We start from the raw sequence: 21,097 nt of genomic DNA, 5'->3' as shown, positions 1-21,097 counted from the left end.
GGTCCCTTAGCAATAGCAAAGCTAAGTCTAGTAAAAATAAAAGCATTTTGCGAGCCCCGACATCCTGGGAAACATAAATTTTATGAACCTGCTTGGGCAAAGCAACAACTTCCGTCCCCAACTCCCCCCAACGAAGAGAAAGAAAAAGGTAAGAACTCATATCCAACTGCCTCACACAAGCTACGATACTTAGCACACTTGTGCTCCGTTGCATTAACCACCACGCATCTGGGCATAAAGTCATACATCCCGAACCGAGTCAAAGGAGATGATCCAGTCAAATCCACACACACATCTCGTCCCAAGTACTTAAAATAAAGCAAAAGATCCGCCGGACGTAGGGGTTTATCATGGTCATCAATAATAATAATAATAATAATAATAATAATTATTATTATTATTATTATTATTATTATTATTATCGTTATTATTATCGTTATCATTATCGTTATTATTATCATTATTATTATTGTTATCATTATTATTATTGTTATCATTATCATTATTGTTATCATCATTATTATCATTATTACTATTACTATTACTATTACTATTACTATTACTATTACTATTATTATTATTATTATTATTATTATTATTATTATTATTATTATTATTATTATTATTATTATTATTATTATTATTATTATTATTATTATTATTATTATTATTATTATTATTATTATTTTATATAAAAGGATGCGCGCATCTTTCATTAACAGAAAAATAAAAGTCTACATGAAATTGGTAGGGAGCCGAGAAAAAATATTTTAAAAAAATCAGAACTTTTTATTGAGATCAAATCAAATTTACAAGAAATTGCTGGGTAGCCGAGATACAATCTGGGCATTTAGTCCCTTAGCAATAGCAAAGCTAAGTCTAGTAAAAAGAAAAGCAGCTGCGCGAGCCCCGACATCCCTGGAAACATAAAATTTATGAACCCGCTTGGGCAAAGCAACAACTTCCGTCCCCAACTCCCCCCAACGAAGAGAAAGAAAAAGGTAAGAACTCATATCCAACTCCCTCACACAAGCTACGATACTTAGCACACTTGTGCTCCGCTGCATTAACCACCACGCATCTGGGCATAAAGTCATACATCCCGGACCGAGTCAAAGGAGATGATCAAGTCAAATCCACACACACATCTCGTCCCAAGTACTAAAACTAAAGCAAAAGATCCGCCGGACGTAGGGGCTTATCATGGCCATCAATTATTATTATTATTATTATTATTATTATTATTGTTATTATTATTATTATTATTATTATTATTATTATTATTATTATTGTTATTATTATTATCATTATTGTTATTATTATTATCATTATTGTTATTATTATTATTATTATTGTTATCATTATCATTATTGTTATCATTATCATTATTGTTATCATTATCATTATTGTTATCATTATCATTATTATTATCATTATCATTATTATTATTATTATCATTATTATTATTATTATTATTATTATTATTATTATTATTATTATTATTATTATTATTATTATTATTATTATTATTATTATTATTATTATTATTATTATTATTATTATTATTATTATTATTATTATTATTATTATTATTTTATATAAAAGGATGCGCGCATCTTTCATTAACAGAAAAATAAAAGTCTACATGAAATTGGTAGGGAGCCGAGAAAAAATATTTTAAAAAAATCGCAACTTTTTATTGAGATCAAATCAAATCTACAAGAAATTGCTGGGTAGCCGAGATACAATCTGGGCATTCAATCCCTTAGCAATAGCAAAGCTAAGTCTAGTAAAAATAAAAGCAGCTGCGCGAGCCCCGACATCCTGGAAAACAGAAAATTTATGAACCCGCTTGGGCAAAGCAACAACTTCCGTCCCTAACTCCCCCCAACGAAGAGAAAGAAAAAGGTAAGAACTCATATCCAACTGCCTCACACAAGCTACGATACTTAGCACACTTGTGCTCCGTTGCATTAACCACCACGCATCTGGGCATAAAGTCATACATCCCGGACCGAGTCAAAGGAGATGATCCAGTCAAATCCACACACACATCTCGTCCCAAGTACTAAAAATAAAGCAAAAGATCCGCCGGACGTAGGGGCTTATCATGGCCATCAATTATTATTATTATTTGTTATCATTATCATTATTGTCATATGCTTTTTGCAGATCTATTTTAAACTAACATCTTGGAGATGCATTAGGCTTTTCATAACATCTAATAAGATCTTGACAAATAAGAATATTCTCCTGTATGCTCCTATTTTTGATAAATGCCCCCTGGTTATGATCAATTATGCAAGGTAAAACCTCAGCTATTCTAGCACATATCATCTTAGATATTACCTTATAGACAACATTACAGCATGCTATAGGACAAAATTGTATCACAGTTTGAGGCCTATCACACTTAGGGATCAGTGTCAAATTGGTTGCATTCAGTTGCTTCAGCAGCTGCGTATTTTGAAAAAAATCTTTGGACAGCATTAATTACCTCCCCTCCTATCTCATTCCAAGCATCTTTAAAGAACTTGCTTGTGTATCCATCAGGACCCGGTGATTTATTATCAGGGATACTAAAAACAGTTGGTTTAATCTCCTCCCCAGTGACAGGTCTCAGTAAGATAGCCCTATGCTCCCCCCTGCACCTTTGTCCTTGATCAATAATTTTCTTGTGTATCTTAGTAGTGTCTTACTTAGTCCCAAGTAGCTGCATATAGTACTCCAGGAAGGCTGCCTGAACAAGCTCAGGACTGTCACACATCTTGCCATTCATGTCCTCTATCATGATCACCCTATTCCCATTCCTTCTCTTCTTGAGAATGCCATGAAAATAAGCACTATTTGTATCCCCCTCTTTCATCCAAAACTGCTTTGCCTTTTGTGCCAAGTAGCTATCCCTAGCTATACTCGGGTTTTTTAATTCCTGAGAGGCCTCATATTCTGCATTAAGAAGTTGAATATAAGAAGGATTACTTCCAAGTTGTTCCTGCAGGTCTTGGACCTGTTTCTGGAGTCTGCTAGATGAGTGTTCAATATCATTATATCCCTCCCTATTCAACCTTTTCAATGCAAGTTTCAGATTCTTTAGATTTTTATCCAGCTTGAACATGCTTGTGCCAACAGGATCTTTGTCCCAATTACTTCTAACAGTAGGCAAAAACTCCTTTGCACCTCCCCACATGTTGAAGTATTTAAAGCAACGTTTCCTCTGGGAATTTTTAGAGCTACTTACAATGCAAGGAGTGTGGTCCATCAGTCCCTCAGGCAAGAAATGAGCATACAGATCATGCAAATGATCACACCAATCCTTATTAATCATAAATCTATCAATCCTACTATAAATTCTCTCCTCAGGTTTTTGTTTATTGTTCCATGTAAAGAGAGAACCTGTAGCATCAATATCAATGACTCCACAATCTGCCACACACTGCCTAAAAGGTTCCATCTCACCAAAAGGTGTATTGCCACCAACTCTCTCAGCAGCTGATAGTACACAGTTAAAGTCTCCTGCAATGGACCAAGGACCACTAACATGACTAGCAATTCTTCTCAAATGATCCCACAGAGGAGCCCTATCATGAATAGAATTGAAAGCATAGACCATTGTCATATAGAAAACACTTCTATTATCTATAGATTCAACTTTAATATGGATGAATTGAGCATTATACTCTAGAAATTGAACCTTCACAGCCTGAGGTTGCCACAAAATCCAGATCCTACCACCATTATGATGACCATTATTGGTTGAGATGCACCAATTATTGAAGTTATTTACAGCTTTCTTCAAAACCTTTCTCTTTATTTTAGTTTCTAGCAAACCAAACAATCTGATATCTTTATTATGTAAGAAAATTTGTTTTCCTACTCTATTCATACCTCTCACATTCCAGAAACCTATCTTGTCCATTAGGGTTTGTAGGTTTGAGACTATGACCATTTGAACCACTACTTCTTCTAGGAGGAGATGAGACCACCTCCTTGTAAGAATGTGCACCAAAAGACTCAGAGCTATATCCATCTGCACTATGGTCCTGTCTCTGCAACTGAACTAGTTTTTTAACTGGAGTAACAGTCCTGGCATCTATGTTCAGAATTGGTCCTTGCATACTCCCAGGAGGATTAGCAGGAGGTGGTAAGGAAGCCTTCTTCACCACTGGTCTCTAGACCATCTGAATAGGTTTCTGACCCATTTTCTTTTGATCACTCTTCCTGCAATTCTACTCCCCATGTCCCATTCCCATGCATTTTTTACATTTAACTGGCTTCCATTCATATTCTACCTCAATTTGAATCACAGTGCCATTTTCATCTTTGAATTTTATCTTTCCTGGCAATTCTTGATCCACCATTAACACTACCATCACCCTTGCATAACCTAACCGAGTTTTTTCCTCAGTAGCTACATCACTTTTAATGTATTTGCCCACCAGGGAAGTTATCTTAGGTAGTCCCTTTCCCCAAAATTTTAATGGAAGATTATGCATCTTAATCCACGCAGGAATTGAGCTTACTTCCTCTTTTTTCATCTCTAAATCTTGTGTCCAGGCTTTCACAATCATTGGCTTATTGTCAAACATATAATAGCCTGAGTTCATCACCTTGTCTTTCATTTCTATAGATTTGAAACGAACCAAAAAAACACCATTAGGCATAAACGAGATTTTATCAATGTTGAATTTAGTCCAAATCCGCCTAATGAACCCTTCTATAACCTCCCAAGGAGGATTAGCTCCTAATATATAGCAGACAACAGCCTGACTCCAGTATTCAATCTCCTCCTCCACATCATCATGCTCAATCTGCAACAAGTCATCATACTCTGTTTCTGGAACCTCATTAGGAGTTTCAGTCCCCTGTTCTGCCGTTTCTCTTACAATTTCCACATCATCCTTTATATCTTCCACATCCTCTTCTTCATCCTCAGTTTCAACCTCCAATTCAGAGATACCTGTTATCTCATTAATATTTTTTGTTTTCCCTACAGCCTCAACATCTGGACCTGTTTGTACTTCATTAGGGTTTGCACTATCTTCATTTTCCTCTATCTCCTCAACAGGCGAAGTTGCCTCTGCAGTGACTTGAATGCTTCGTCCTCTTAATGCCATCCCACGCTGCTTCTGTTGAGTTGATTTCCTAGCCATTGGCTTGAAAATCAAATCAATAAACGAAATTAAATTGCATTAAATTCTCAGTCGGGTTTTTTCTCTCATTAGGGTTTTTTTTTAAAGTATTATGTTTCGTGGGACAAGGGCGAGATGTGTGTGTCGATCTATTATTATTATTATTATTATTATTATTATTATTATTATTATTATTATTATTATTATTATTATTATTATTATTATTATTATTATTATTATTATTATTATTATTATTATTATTATATATATATATATATATATATATGTATATATTAAAAAAAAAACGGAACTTTTTATTGTGATCAAATCAAATTTTACAAGAAATTGGTGGGTAGCTGAGTTACAATCTTGGCACCCACTCCCTTAGCAATAGCTCTCATAGATAGAAAAATAAAAGGATACGCGCAGCTCTTATAGATTGGTGGGGAGCCGAGAGACAATCTGGGCCCCCACACCCTTAGCAACAGCAAAGCTAAGTCTAGTAAAAATATAAGCAGCCACCCGAGCCCCCGCATCCTGAGATACCCAGAATTTCTTGATCCGCTTGAGCAAGGCAACAACATCCGAACCCAGCTCCCTAAGCGAAGAGAAAGAGAAGGGAAGGAAACCATAACCAGGTGCCGCGCATAAATCCCAATACTTAGCACACTTACGCTGAGCAGCATCAGCGACAACCCGGCCGGGCACAAAGTTCATCATCCCAGTCTGAGTCAAGGGAGAAGATCATGTCAAATCGACGCACACATCACGGCCTCTGTCCCAGGAATAAAGCAGCAAATCCGTAGGACGAAGAGAGCCACCATGTCCGTCAACCAAACCGATATCAACCTCCTTACTCGTAGAAATACCAGACCTATAGCAGAATTCGAATAAGGTGTCACGAACGAGGTTGTGCCGATGATTAACACCCACACTACCAGTACAAGAATCAGCGTGGTCTCCATGAACATCATCAGCAAAAACCCGAGAGCAAGCAGGACAAGTCCTAGATACCGTGAATAAAGGAACACCCAGTCGATATCCAAGCACACTACGGTAAGTCCTCCCGTTCATAGTCTGACCCAACCCAGAGATAGGAACCACACGCAACCAATAAGAGGAGTGGGAACCCTGCTGAGACTTCCACAACGTAATATGACGCGGTGTCAAAGAGAAAATAGGTCCTGAAGTAGCAGCAACCGTCGCGAAATATAAGTCTGCCAATTTCTTCATAAGTTTGGGGGCAGCAATTTCACTAGGGTGACGTAAGATAGAAGAACTTGTAGTCTCAGTAAACACCCGCACGACATCGTCGAAAGTAGGACCAGCATCTACAATACCGGAAGGTCATAGGAGCTTAGCTTGCAAATCAGCAGACTGCAAACGGGACGCAAGAAAAGCATAGTGTAAAATATCTCCCGCCGCATAAACACCAAGACCACCAAGATGAAAAGGGAATGTAGCAAGGCGCCACTGCCAATCCCCAAAACCAGGTCCCGACGTGGTGACAATACGTTCCAAGCTGGGACGAAGGGCAGCATCGAAAGGGAGATGGACCGAACCAAAAACACGGGGGAGCAAGTACGAAGTGAGAAATAGAGCTTAGAAATACCAGTACAAGCTCTAAGGATAAGCAACTCACATTGCGGGTCCTCAATCCTCGCGACCAAGTCCATAAGCTAAATGGTCTTAGTCACTCTCTTCTCCACAATCTCACTACCAAAAATAGGACAAGTACTGACAGGTCCACCCAAAACAGAGACACCACGCAAGGGCCGAGCAATAGAAGGGGGGAAAACCCCGGGAAGCCGACTCTGAGGATCCTTAACAGGCCAAAAGACCTCAGTCTTGGTGACATTAAGATGCAGTCCAAAACGAGGGCCATCCGCTATAATAAAATCCAAAACCCTACCCACCTCCAAAGTGTCCCCAACAATGGTGCCATCATCCAAGTACCATGCCTGCATAGTAAGGTCAAAAGTGTCCCCGATTTTGCACACTAAGGGATGCAAAACCAAAGCAAAAAGCAAAGGGCCCAAAGGATCACCCTGCTGGACACCCTGACAAGACCACAAGCAATGCTCCCCATAAAAAAGACGGGCAGGACTGGAGTAACAAAACTCCAGCCAACGGGAAAGAACCGGGCAACGACGGCGGACTTCCTAAAGCATGGTCGCACGATCAACAAGGTTGAAACCATTCTGGAAATCAACCAGCAACATTGAAAGTCCCACCTCAGCACCACATGCCTCAATGAGGCGATTCAAGGCATACAAGATAGCCTCTCCTCCACCGGACACACCCACCCCAAAATAAGAAGACAAAGAAGGAACAACCAAAAAAGCACCAACCTTAGAGACAAGCCGTCTCCAGACAGTGCCAATAGCAATATGACGAACACCACCACCCGGTTTAACAAGCGGCGTGAGCAGGGCGCTGACAATGTACTCACCTACAGCTAGAGGACATCGGCCCTCAAGAAAAAGATTAACCACCCTAGTAATAGAAGTGATCAAATCATCAGAGATAGCCACAACAGCGCCACTCAAACAAATACCCATAAGGTGTCTTTGGGCACGAAACCCATCCCTCCCACAAGAAGTGCCACGTGGGAAGCTCCGAATCATATCCAAAACCACTGTCGAAGAGGCAACCAGAGGATGATGATCCCCAGACAAAGGAGGCAATGAAGGAGGTGGGGCGACATGAAACTTCTCTCGCATGGCCACAAGAGTGGCATCGGAGTAGAGGGCGACCCCAGAGGAAGAAAGCACCCGAACAGCAGCAGTATAGTGACCATCACAAATCTTCCGCCGACATTGAAGGAGGTTAAGTTCACTCAAATCAAGATCGTTCTCCACATGAAATGAAGAAGGACCCTCATCCAAACACTCCCGCAACAGCTGCAAACCACCCCCAGGCACCCCCAAGCAAGGATAGCCCTGGTAATACTCTCCTCCTGACGTTGGTGCCTAATAACGGTTCTACACTCAAGATTATTCCGAGGAGCGAAGGTCCTAAGTAGACAAAGAGGCAACACAAGCAAACAATCCTACAGGAGAGGTCACCAGGAGAACCAGCCACATCATTCAAGACCCCCTTCAAAGCCCGAGCAAACCCAAGCCGACACTTAAGAAGTATAGATTTCACGGTGCGAAGGCCCAAAGATAACAAACGATCAAGCGAAGATATAGACCACTGAACAAACTCAACCCCATCATCAGACGAAATAACAGATGGAGACGAAGCCGGAGGTCTACGGATACCCTGAATGACAAAACTATAGAGGCCGTCAACACACTCCGGAGGTGCCACAATATCAACCCGACTATACCGACATCTAGCACAAAAGGTACAGGTTTTAAAGCACACCCCACACAACCAGAGCCCCATCCGTCTCAAAGTACTCTTGGCATTAGAGAAAACAGTCAGACTATCAGTAAGAGTTTGACGCGTAAGTCCCAACGCACCATCATGACAATGTCGGTCCTGAAAATGCTTATGCCATGCAGCCTTAGTAAGGCCCTTACCAAAACCATCCGGACACGCATATAGACTCGAAAAAGGACATTGAAACCGCACAGGATCAGGCATGAAAGAAGAAATAAAACGAAACCCTTCCTCCTACCTGCACGGTAAACGATATAGCCACCAAGCAAACCACCTGACGAAAACCACTACACAGGCCCATGCACAAGCAGCTTGAGGCTCGAAAAAAGGACAGATACCCAGTGGCATGGAAGACAGCCTAGTTGACCACCAACACACCACCCACTCCGGTGGTGGTTGACAAACAACCCACACAACCAGACTACCCGAACTCCACGTAGCAATCCATAACATCCACTACAGCCTGAACCCACATGCACACAGGCAGAGACGGCAGTGGCCGGACACAGGACCAGGAGCATCGGACCACCGCAGCAAAGAAAACCCTTACAACGAGAAAACAACAATTTTTTTTAAAAAAAAAAACGAGAAACTCACCGGTGGAAGTACCCAAGGGCAGCGCCGTCAGCCACCACAACAATGACCGACGACTTGAGGTCTGATGGCCAAAGGGTGGTGGCACTATGGAACACCGACCACAAGCAGACGGCTAGGATCCCAGAAATGGCGGCCGCTACACTCGCACAACTCCCTCAAACGCGAACACTCGCAGAAACCACCAACAAGAACCACCCCTGACTGGCGACGTGAGGTCTAAAGGTCATTGTGAAGTGGTGGTTGGCAGCCTACGGCGGCAGGACGACAGAAAAGCATGCGATAGTCTGCCCTAATTTCACGTGAAACTAACACCGCACAAACCCTAAACAACCATACACCGATGATCCCACTACCGATGGCGTGAAGAGGCCTGCGTGAGACGGTAGAGATGGTGGTGGAAGTAGCGTGCCTGACGGTGGTGGCAGAATCGTGATCGACGGCAGATATCGCACAAACAATCGCCCCTCTCCCTCTCCTCTCTCTAATTATTATTATTATTATTATTATTATTATTATTATTATTATTATTATTATTATTATTATTATTATTATTATTATTATTATTATTATTATTATTATTTTTTTTTTTTTATTATATTATGCGCACAGCTTTCATTAAAATAAAAATAAAAGGCTTACATGAAATTGGTGGGGAGCCGAGAGACAATCTGGGCACCCACTCCCTTAGCAATAGCAAAGTTAAGTCTAGTAAAAATAAAAGCAGTTGCATTAGCCCCGATATCCTGGGAAACAGAAAATTTATGAATCCGCTTGAGTAAAGCAACAACATCCGTCCCCAACTCCCCCAACGAAGAGAAAGAAAAATGTAAGAACCCATATCTAACTGCCTCACACAAGCTACGTTACTTTGCACACTTGCGCTCCGCCGCATCAACCACCACGCGTTTGGGCATAAAGTCAGACATTCTGGACTGAGTCAAAGGAAATGATCCAGTCAAATCCACACACACATCTCGTCCCCAGTCCCAAAAATAAAGCAAAAGATCCGCCAGACGTAGGGGCTTATCATGCCCATTGATTATTATTATTATTATTATTATTATTATTATTATTATTATTATTATTATTATTATTATTATTATTATTATTATTATTATTATTATTATTATTATTATTATTATTATTATTATTATTATTATTATTATTATTATTATTATTATTATTTTTATTTATTTATTTATTTATTTATTTTTAATTTTTTTTTTTGCAAGAAAAGATATTTCTCATATATTCAAAATACATGAGTTTAATTCTTACAAAGAATATCCTCTAACAAACTAGGTAGACTATAGAATACATAAATTATTCCGAGAATGGAAAAGCCCCTCTATGGAACTAAATGTGTCCCTGAAGAAATGAAAACATCAAGAAGCTCATCCTGTAATGCTCTAATCTCTTTGTTCAGCAGTGCAGCAGTGACTGTGAACTGCACAATTTTGGCAATGGTAGTGATTGGCTTATCTTGACCAAGAAATATCATGTTATTCCGTTCCTCCCAAAGCCCATAAACCATGGCAGCCAGGCAGCATTGAAACCAGTCTTTTTTCCAAGCTTGTCATAAGGCCCCTTTCCAAGACCATAACAATAAGTCTCTAAGGTGATGGCAAGAGGTGGAAACGCCTAGCCAGCTGATGATAACAGCAAACAGTTCTCTGGAAAATGTGCAATTGAAGAAAAGGTGGCGTGCACTTTCAGTAGCAGATTTACATAGGCTACATTTGTTTGCCCATTGAAACCCTCTGGCAGCAAACTGATCAATTGTAGCTAACCTCCTTTGAAGAGCAAGCATTAAGGTAATTTTGTGCTTGGGTAGCATTTTGCCTTTCTGAACAACCTTGTAGCAGGCCTGTACAGAGGCCCTATATCTTATAGCCTCATAGGCAGTGCCTGTTGGAGTTTTGTCCTCCACAATAGTGCGTGATAATATTGTTAAATCTCATTAAGGAATATGCATGGGATATTAATTGGCAATACTAGTCAGCTGATCAACGTATATCGGTAACGATTGGCCAATTAGGGTTTGACGTTACTGTCGTGAGACGGCGGTGTTCAGCTGATCCCTTTCGGTCATACCTAAAAGAATGAACCCCAACATGAAAACTAATTAATTGTATGAGATAAAGTGTAATTAGTCCCTTGATAAATTGACTAAGAGTTAGTTGATTAATTAATTTAGAGAGAATAAAACATAGTGAGGTTAGAGATTATCTCAAAGATAATAAGATTGATATTTTGGCTCTTTTGGAAACAAGGGTTAAGAAGAATAAGGCTTTGAAAATCCAAAAAAAGTTTAAGAATTGGAATATTATGTGTAACTATAACAAGGATTACAATGGTAGGATTTGGGTTTTCTCTAATCCTAGCACTGTTGCCATTGTAAATAGAAGGATCGAGGATCAATTTATTGATCTTACAGTTCATCATCATGGATCTAATCTGGATCTCCATTTAAGCATGGTTTATGGTAGTAATGATGCTCAAGAAAGGCATAGGTTATGGAGTGGGTTAGAATAATGTTTCTTCTGCTGAGCCATGGTTAGTCCTTGGGGATTTTAATGTAGTCAGGCAACCTTCTGAAAATTTAAGCAATACTCCTTAAGTCTTGCAGGAAATGGTTGAGTTCAATGACTGCCTTGCTGTTTGTAAATTAGATGATCTAACTAGCTCTGGTTGTGATATGACCTGGAACAATAAGCAGGATCCTAATTCTAGGATCTGGTCCAAGCTGGATAGGGTCCTTGCTAATCCTGGTTGGCTTGCTTCCCTGCCTGATTCTTTTGCTCTTTTCCAAGAAGCTGGATTATCTGACGATTCTCCAATCTTGGTTCATGTTAATAAAGATAGCAAGAGGATGAAGAGATTTAGTTTCTTGAATAGCTGGATTGACCATCCTGCATATCTTGCTAGTGTGGCAGCTGCTTGGACAACAGAGAAAAAAGGTAGCCCAATGTTTAGTTTGTTTGAGAAATTAAAAAGTGTCAGGTATGCTCTTACTAAGTTCCACAAAGAGAATTTTAGTAATATATCTCTGAGGGTGAAGAATGCTAAGACTGCTCTGGTGGAATGTCAAAGAATGCTTATTGCAGATCCTTTTTCTGCTGATCTCATTTATAAGGAGAAAATGCTTGTGGCCTCTTACAGTCATCTTAAAGAGATTGAGTTAAAAAGTTTGTATCAAAGATCTGAGGTTAAGAATATTCAATACTCTGAGTGTAGCTCCAAGTATTTCTTTGCCAAGGTTTCTGAGAGATAGCATCAACAAGTCATTGGTGCTATAAAAGATCAGCAAGGGCAGCTTCATACTGACTCTCCATCTGTCAATTAGGCTTTTCAGAATTATTACCAACACTTATTTCATCAGGCACTACTGTCACCTCTGATGGCCGTACTGATTTGACCAAGGACATCACTACTAAGGAAATCAGGAATGCTGTCTTTAGAATGGACTCCACTAGTAGTCCTGGCTTGGATGGGTTTTCAGCTGGCTTCTTCAAATCACCATGGCCTATTATTGCTCAGGATTTATGTAAGGCTGTGGCTCATTTCTTTCATTATAATCACATGTCTAAGCAGGCTAACTCCACCCTAATTTCTCTGATTCCTAAGAAAGCCACTCCAGCAGCTATCACTGATTACAGGCATATCTCCTGCTGTAATGTCTTTTATAAAATAGTAAGAAAAATCCTAGCTAATAGGATTCAAAGTGTCCTTCCTTCCCTAGTTGGACCTGAGCAGGCAGCCTTTGTAAAAAATAGAAATATTTTTGAAAACGTTATGTTATCCCAGACTTTAGTAAAAGGGTACAATAGGAGTAATATCTCTCCCAGGTGCTTGATTAAAGTTGATATCAAGAAAGCATTTGATTATCTCAAATGGAATTTTATTGCTAATATGTTTAAAGGATTTGGATTTCCTAAAAAAATTGCTGACTGGGTCATGGGCTGCATTACTAGTCCTTGGTATTCTTTAAAATTGAATGGGCAGGTTTCTGGTTTCTTCCCAGGCAAGAGTGGGGTAAGACAGGGAGATCCCTTTCTCCCTATCTTTTTGTTCTAGGGATGGAAATTCTATCCAGGCATCTTAGAACTCTTTGTAGCCATCCTAATGTTTCTCATCATCCAAAATGTAGCAGAATCAACTTGACTCATCTCATCTTTGCTGATGATCTTATGATCTCATCAAATTTTGACGAAGTTTACGCGTTTAGGCAGCGTAGACAAGCTAGTAAACCCTTTGCAATTGTGCCGCCACATCCACTTCAAGAACGAGGCTATAAAAAGCCTCCATTTATTTGGCCACCGCAACAACAAGCTCCTCTTCCTGATAAACAGAAAAGCAATTGCTGAGTTTAAGTATTTGATTAAGACACTGGCACTTAAACTGCAAGAAGATGATAGATATAAGGAAGCTCAATTCAATGAGCTGGAGTCTCAAATAGCCAGTTAGCGACTGAGATGAACTTTAGGCACGCAGATAAGTTATACGTTACCTACACCGAGAGTGATCTTTCCCACGAAAGATCCGAGTTGCCTATCATTACTGATGATTTGTATGACTTGAAATATGAAGATCTATCTGAAAGCGATGCAATACTTGAATATTTCTGCACTGTACAACAACAAATGCTCGATCGAACTGATTATAGTGTTCGATCGGGTGATATGTCTGAGGAAGTGTTCGATCGAACAGAAAATACCACTCGATCGAACAACTATTACGAGGAAGATCTCGATCGAGCAGATCTCTGTGTTCGATCGAGTAATATTCAGGAGGAAAGCTCTCGATCGAGTTCTGTCTTTGCTCGATCGAGCACTTTGGCCATGGAGAGCAATGAAATGTCATCTTGGTTCGTTTTGGATGACGATTTTGATGAAGACAATGGCTATGGTGAATCCCCCATTTGGAAAGCGGAGTTGGACACTCTTGAAGCAGCGATATATGAGACAGAACCCACCAAGGAAGGTAACGAGAAGATAACTGAGTCAGTGAACGTTCCTAGCATGGAGGAGGTAATGTATCCTTCTGTCAGTGATTCCGACGTTGAGATTAACCAACCTGAGGTAGTTAACGATAATTTCATTATTGTTGGTATTAATAGTACGCTATCTCATATGACTCCTGCTTTTTCTTTTGATGCTCTACCCCCTCTCGGTTGGACAAACAATTTAAAACTTTTTCACCATACTTGTCATTAGAAATTCGTTAAGCTGAAACGGTACCTTAGATTATTCTTAATTGCTACTGAGCTCCTTTATTTTCCACCGACGGTAAATTCGAGCTTTTATATTCCGCCCGTATCTGGAGGGCAGAATTATTTTGTGGACAAATTTGGGAGCTGTCATAGGAAATTTGTTAGGCTTAAACGGTGGTACATTTCAATTTCCTATATCATTATTCTATTATGGTGCTACTTACAGTTTTGTGTAGCACATGCGCAGTTATTTGATCGGTTGCTGCGTGCTTTGAGTTTTTTTGACTAGGCTTAATTGAAATGGCTGGATGAAGAAAAAAAGGTCAAGCTGGGACCTGTCTGAAACTAGCGCTGTCTGGGAGGCAACCCGTAGTTTTAATTTTTAGTTGTTTTTCAAACATTTCTGTTGCGTATGTAATAATTGGTTTTTAAACCATAGACTGGAACAGTTAAGCTTGTTTTGTTAGTTTCGCGGGCTGTTTATTGCGTCTTTGCATGAATCTATCGTGGATGGCTGGATCGAGTACTCTATATACTCGATCGAACTATTTTGCTGCTGATTTCACTCGATCGAACATATCTTCTTCTCGATCGAGTACTTGCAAAAGAGGATTTTTCGGTCGAGAGCCCTACTTCCTCGATCGAACTGTTTAGATGCCCAAGTCACTCGATCGATCATTCTGTCATTTCGATCGAGTGCTTTTGTTTAGATTCGCTTCCAAATGACGCTGCTACGAAGCTGTTGGTGACCTCCCATGTTGCTGGCTGGTTTGGGGAGGTCCCTACTTCGCGTAATCTTGTGAGTTTTCCGCATCTCTACTCTCTCCTTTTTAGTTTGAATTTCCTTTCCCTATTTTTGAGTATAATGAGGGCATTGTATGGTTTGGTTTGGGGAGGTTATGCATCCATATCTGTGTCTGCATGTTGTTTTTATTGCATTTCTGTTATCACGTTTAATTTCTGTATGCATTGCTGTTTATTTTCTGCACATATATGAAATTCAATTGCTTTTTGCCTAGATACATTCGGGTTAGTGGTTGGTGTCACGTGCAGGGAGGTGCTTACATTCCATTTTCTTTCATTTTTACCCATTAAACTCCACATTAGCCAAATTTACCTTTTGACCCTTAACTACATCCAAATTTAGCCTGCCTTGTCAAGCTAGTTTAGTGTATATTTTTGCGTTACATAATTTATCGTGCCAAGTTTTGTTTATATTGTATTGATATGGAGTTGGTAATTTATGAAGGAGAAGGAGGATGAAATGAAAAAAAGGAAGTTAAAGAAAAAAGAATTCGAAAAAAAATTAGAAAAAGAAAAAAGAAAGAAACCGAGAAAAAAGAAGAAGAAAAAGAAAAAAAGATGTTTGATTGCTGACGGTTTCTCTCCTATGCTTTATTTATATCTATTGAGGAGTATGTTCGGTTCGGTTTGGTGAGTTTGAATGCCAAATATGGGCGTTGTGCTTAATTTCGATGGATTAGAAATGGATTTGTTTCATTTGGTTCTGTTCAGGTACTAGCTTGGCCGCCTATACCCTCACATTTCCAAAAATATTTTGCCTTTTCTTACCCCTTGCCTCACTTTACCATACTTTTGTAAGCCCTCGGCTGTGACGGACCTTGTTTGGTTGGAATGTATGTACGGTAGTTAGAATTGTCTATCATATTAGTTGCATGCATGTTTATATGGGTCGTAGTTTAGGTGAGCGACTATATTTCTTTCTCTCTTACATTTAATTGCTTACCCTTTGCTTCATGAGAGAAGATTGACCCGTGAGAGTCAATCATCAAAGGTCTTGCAAGGTCGACAGTTCAGCTTTATTATAAACATCTTACAACTCGTTTGCATTTGACATTTTCGCTATGAGTATTAGTTGCTTGCATTAAATTGGTTTAAGAGGGCATTTGTAGCTAGCTCTGAGCTTTCTTTTCCGTTCCATTAGTTTGCATTTAGTTTATTCGAGGACGAGTAAAGGTTCGGTTTGGGGAGATTTGATACGTGCATTTTATTTAGTCTTTATAAGCCTCTTATGTACGTATTCCAATGCGATTCTCGTGGTTTTATGCTTCGAAATGCCCCGAATATTCTACTTTGGTCTGTTTTGCTTTATTTGAAGGAATGGACCAGAAAGTAGTAGAATCAAGCCTTTTATCGTCGATTTTGCTTGCATTTACTGCTGTTATGGGATGCGTGAAGTCATTTCGGAAGCTAAATCATCAAGTCAAGGCTGAAACTAACGACATAACGAGCTGGCTGAGTCAAAGTCACTCGATCGAAGGCTCTATTGATCAATCGAGCACTTTTTGAGAGGAGAAGACCTCGATCGAATGCTTTATGTGTTCGATCAAAATGTGCTTTTTAGGAGTTCCTCGATCGAGTAGCTTGTTCACTCGATCGAGTGATTTTTGTTGAATTCTGTTTGATCGAGCAGTTTCAAATGGCTCGATCGAGTAACTAGTGTTGAACACGGGCTCTTGTCTAATTATTATGTTTTAGGTCGAATGAAATCCCAATTAGGTTTAGGGAGTTCTGCTGGACCTCTGGATACTGTTCAACGTTACTGTGACTCTACTTTCCGGATCTCTTAATCTGTAATTCTCCCTTTTACTCTTTCTCTTTCTTTACTCTCTCTTTAATTTCTGATGTTTATTATTTCTTTACCTTTCGCTCTTGTTCTATTTACTATTATGTCTAGCTAATTTAATTGCTAGGATTTAGGGGATTCAATGACTGTTGTTAATTGCAAATTAGGTTTACAGATCTTTCATTGTTATCACGTCTCTGTTGTTAATCACTGCATTTAATTGTAAATAGATGCTTGAATCGATGCCTTTAGCTAATTAATCTTGGTAAGCCTTGACCTAGACCGGAAGGTTGGAAGGGGTGAGACCTGCAGTGAACATTAGGATGCTTTAGTGAGGGCGGAAGCTAAGCTAATAGTATTTTAGGGCGAATTGAGACCGGAAGGAGATATATATTGCCCCTTAGACCGATACAATTGACCGATCTGTGACCTTAGCTGCAACTATCTGACATTCACTGATGACACGACAATCCTAGTTTTCTCTCTCTCTTGATAATCTCTCTTGCTATCTTCTCTCGCTTTAATCTTATTTAGTTTAGCTTAAACAAATCAAACCCCCAACTGTGACCTTAGATAGACCGAATAGACAAAGTAGATAGTGACCGCCTCCCTGTGGAGATCGACCCTACTTACCGCTGACTTCTGTTACTAGTTCTTAGGTATTTATTTTTGGTACCACTACTACAAATCCAGGCAATCACAACCCTTTAACAACGCTTATTCACGAAAATCACCAAAAGACGTTGTAGAATGGATAATTATCTTTGCGCGAAATTTTACTAAACTTAATTACAACGGTTATGTTTTGTTAACCGTTGTTATTGGTTTTAACAACGGGTCAAACTTGCACAACCGTTGTTAATATAAAAACTAATAACAACAGTTTACTCTGTAATACATTATAACCGTTGTTAATAATTTGGCGCAAAATTAGTGAAACGTAATTACAACGGTTATATTAGTACCCGTTGTTATTACGTTTTAACAACAGTTGTAGACGCAATAACTGTTGTTATTGAAGTTATGAAGATTAAAAGAACAAACACCACGTACAAATCGCTTTATTCTGCTATACGCTACAAAACACAAACACAAGCTAATACTGCTACATAAATATCATCCTCCATTCCTCCCTGATCGTCTCTCTCTGTCTTCATCTCCATCACTGTTGTCACCGTCTTCTCTCCCTCATCATGTTTATCATTCAGGTATATATGTTTCTTATTAACTATTTCTTATTAAGATTTTCAAGCTATATATATATATATATATATATATATATATATATATATATATATATATATATATATATATATATATATATATATATATATATATATATATATATATATGATTGTTCAATTTCCTGGCCTATGAATGTCGATTATTTTTGAATTTGTGAATTTGTTGGGTTATTATCTAATTTGTTGATAATTTAGCTTAACTGATTTCCTGAATTTCGTTTATTTGTTTGCCTATGATTGGATTTTCTGAATTAGTTGCCTATTGATACCGTCGTAAAGTATCAAAGATAAATTTATAAATCCAAACTACTACTATAGCTAGTGGCAGTCAGGGTCAAACCACAGAGAGGCGATGCAATTAATAATTGCCTAATTCTAGTCTAAGGTAACAGTTTTGAGGGGGGTTTGATTTGAACAATTCTATGACTAAAGGCAGTAAAATTAAAACTAAACTAAGACAAATAAATGAGCAATAGATGAAAATATATGAAATCAAATATTAAAGGGATGCTAAGATGGTCGGTTCACTGTAGTTTCGACGACGGTAACTCTAGGTAAACTGATTTAAGCGTGTTAGACGGGAAAATAAAAAGTCCTCTCGGTCCAATTTAACAGGTAGCAACCTTTCGGCCTGAGCTACGGGTCCCAAAGTCTCATTAATACTAACTTTCGTTCTTGATTAATGATACTAAAAGCCTAAATTAACTTATCTCTCGATCTTATTAATTCAGTCGTCTTAATTAAGTAGTCTATTTCCCTCCCCTATCTTTCGATCTATCGGGTCGGTCAATTCCTAAGCATTCAACTAGTCGCGTGCTCTCGGTTCGTCAAATATAGCAATTAAATTAATTATGTCGAAGCTAATCTAACTCGTGGCAGTCGATCGACCATGCATAGCAGTCGATAGACCTACGGACCCAGTCGACCGACCAACGAAGTCAGTCGATCGACCAGAGCCCGATGGCAGGTCACCTATTGTTGAAGCCGTCTAACCTACAGATCCCCTACATCTTAGCACGAAGGATTTAGCTACTCATGATGGTGATAATAACAGCAATAAAATTAGCAGATAAAGCAATCAAATTCATAATTAAATTGACTAAATAAATAACTAACATGAACGATAATTTGGCTTTGGGAAATCTAAACTAGCAATTCTAAACTACGGAAGAACTAAAGCAACAAGTATTAAACGAAGGAATAGAGAATACCGTAGGGAAGAATTGAAGAGAGAAGATCAAAACCCAATGCGAAAGAAAACTTTATTGACGGAAAATTAATCTAAACTAATGAAATAATCAAAAGATTCAATTCCTGTGTATTAAACCCTAATTAATTCGATTATGTCTTCTGAAATCTCAGGTTACGTTATATAGATAATCTTACGTAACTTTATTCCTAAAACCTAATTACAATAGGCTTCGGAATTCTAATTTGCGTCAAAATCACGGTGTGGTCGATCGACCACTGTGACCAGTCGATCGACCAACCCTCGCTATACAGTAGCTTCTGATAATCTTACTCTGGTCTATCGACCAAGAGCATCAGTCTATCGACCACTTCAACAGGTACTTGGCTCCTAAAGCTTCGTAAATTCGTCTTTCGGGCCTCGATACGCGCACCAAGTATGCTTCCCGAGTAAATACTTCATGTCAAATAATATGCCAAGTACTCGAGGATGGATTTGGCTCATTTCCCGCTGGATTCTTCACATTTCTGCAATATTACACAAAAACACAAAAGTAGACGAAAATAGGGAAAATAGTAGCATAAACTACACAAATGAGTTCTGAAATGCGTGTAAAATAGGGTGTAAAACATCATATTTAGGACACGCATCAAAATTCTCCAAACCAAACCCTTGCTTGTCCCCAAGCAAGAGCTAGACTCAATCCTAGGACCTAGTGGAACGAGTTCAATCTCAGAGCGAAATGCAAGCCGAATATCCTAAACCAATTTAATGCAACAACTAACAATCAATTAGCAATATGAATGATGCAAACGAGTTATGTAGTCGTCAAAAACTGCTGAACCGTCAACTATAGAGACTTATCATTATGGACTCTCACGGGTCGCTCATATCACACATAAGCACAGATGAATATATGTAAAAGATAGAAAGAAGTAATTTTGTAATGACTCTCACCTGACTACGACCTATGAGAACATGTCTGCAGTCTAATATGAAAATAATCTCTACAACCGTAAATATGCATTCCAACCAAACAAATGACCCTGACACATGCCGAGGTAAATTTGGATATGTGAGGTAATGGGTAAGAAGAGGCTAAGATAAATTTGGATATGAGGAGTTAAAGCCAAGCTAGTAACTACAGATCCAAATTACGGGAACATCCCAACTTCAAAATCAAGATTTCAATCGAAACGGTGCTAAATATCAAGCATTAATCTCACAATTTCCACAATTAGTCAACTCCCCATAAGATATAAATACAACATGGGAGCAAAAATCGTCATTTAACAAAGACTTTAAATTATGCGATTTTTATTTTTTTTTCTTCCTCTTCTGCGGTTCACGGTCGATCGACCCATGAGTCCAGTCTACCAACCAAAGGTCGAACTTGCTTTTCATTTTTTTTTCTTTCTTTCCTCTATTTTTTTCATTTCTTTTTTTTTTCTTCTTCCCTCCTTTCCAACATTCCACCAAACTTCTCATAAAGAGCAATATAACCAAAATGTAATAAACACATTCCCACAACTACCAATACTAGCTCAGATAAGGTATGTTAAATATAGTATCTAGCTTATGGGACAGAAGGCAATTTGGCTAAGTGAGGTTTATGGGTAAAATAAGAAAAGGGGACCTCTACCACATGTGTCAATAGACCACAAACTGAATGCATACATGTATTAAGAAGATTAAGTTCATATTTATGCATATTGATATAACATGTCTCAAAAGGAGTACTACTCACAT

General features: G+C 38.7%; 1 protein-coding gene across 1 annotated transcript; it reads right to left on the bottom strand.

Annotated features, from left to right (window-relative positions):
• Nucleotides 1-2,695: 2,695 nt before the first annotated feature.
• Nucleotides 2,696-4,115, bottom strand: LOC141630728 (uncharacterized). The gene is made up of 2 exons (XM_074443493.1): nucleotides 3,886-4,115; nucleotides 2,696-3,836 (listed from the first exon to the last, which is right to left on the bottom strand). Exons 1-2 carry the CDS (start codon nucleotides 4,113-4,115, stop codon nucleotides 2,696-2,698), a joined length of 1,371 nt encoding a protein of 456 aa, XP_074299594.1.
• Nucleotides 4,116-21,097: the final 16,982 nt, after the last annotated feature.

The sequence above is a fragment of the Silene latifolia genome, chromosome Y (assembly GCF_048544455.1).
Source record: "Silene latifolia isolate original U9 population chromosome Y, ASM4854445v1, whole genome shotgun sequence".
In the NCBI taxonomy this organism is placed as follows: Eukaryota; Viridiplantae; Streptophyta; class Magnoliopsida; order Caryophyllales; family Caryophyllaceae; genus Silene; species Silene latifolia.
This window is presented reverse-complemented; position numbering and strand designations above follow the sequence as displayed.

Excerpts from the sequence above, each read along its gene's own strand:
- LOC141630728 (XM_074443493.1), bottom strand. The coding sequence starts at position 4,115 with ATGCAAGGACCAATTCTGAACATAGATGCCAGGACTGTTACTCCAGTT. Across the intron at positions 3,837-3,885 it reads AGGTTTCTGGAATGTGAGAG|ATTGTTTGGTTTGCTAGAAA; the intron begins GTATGAATAGAG and ends TAAAGATATCAG.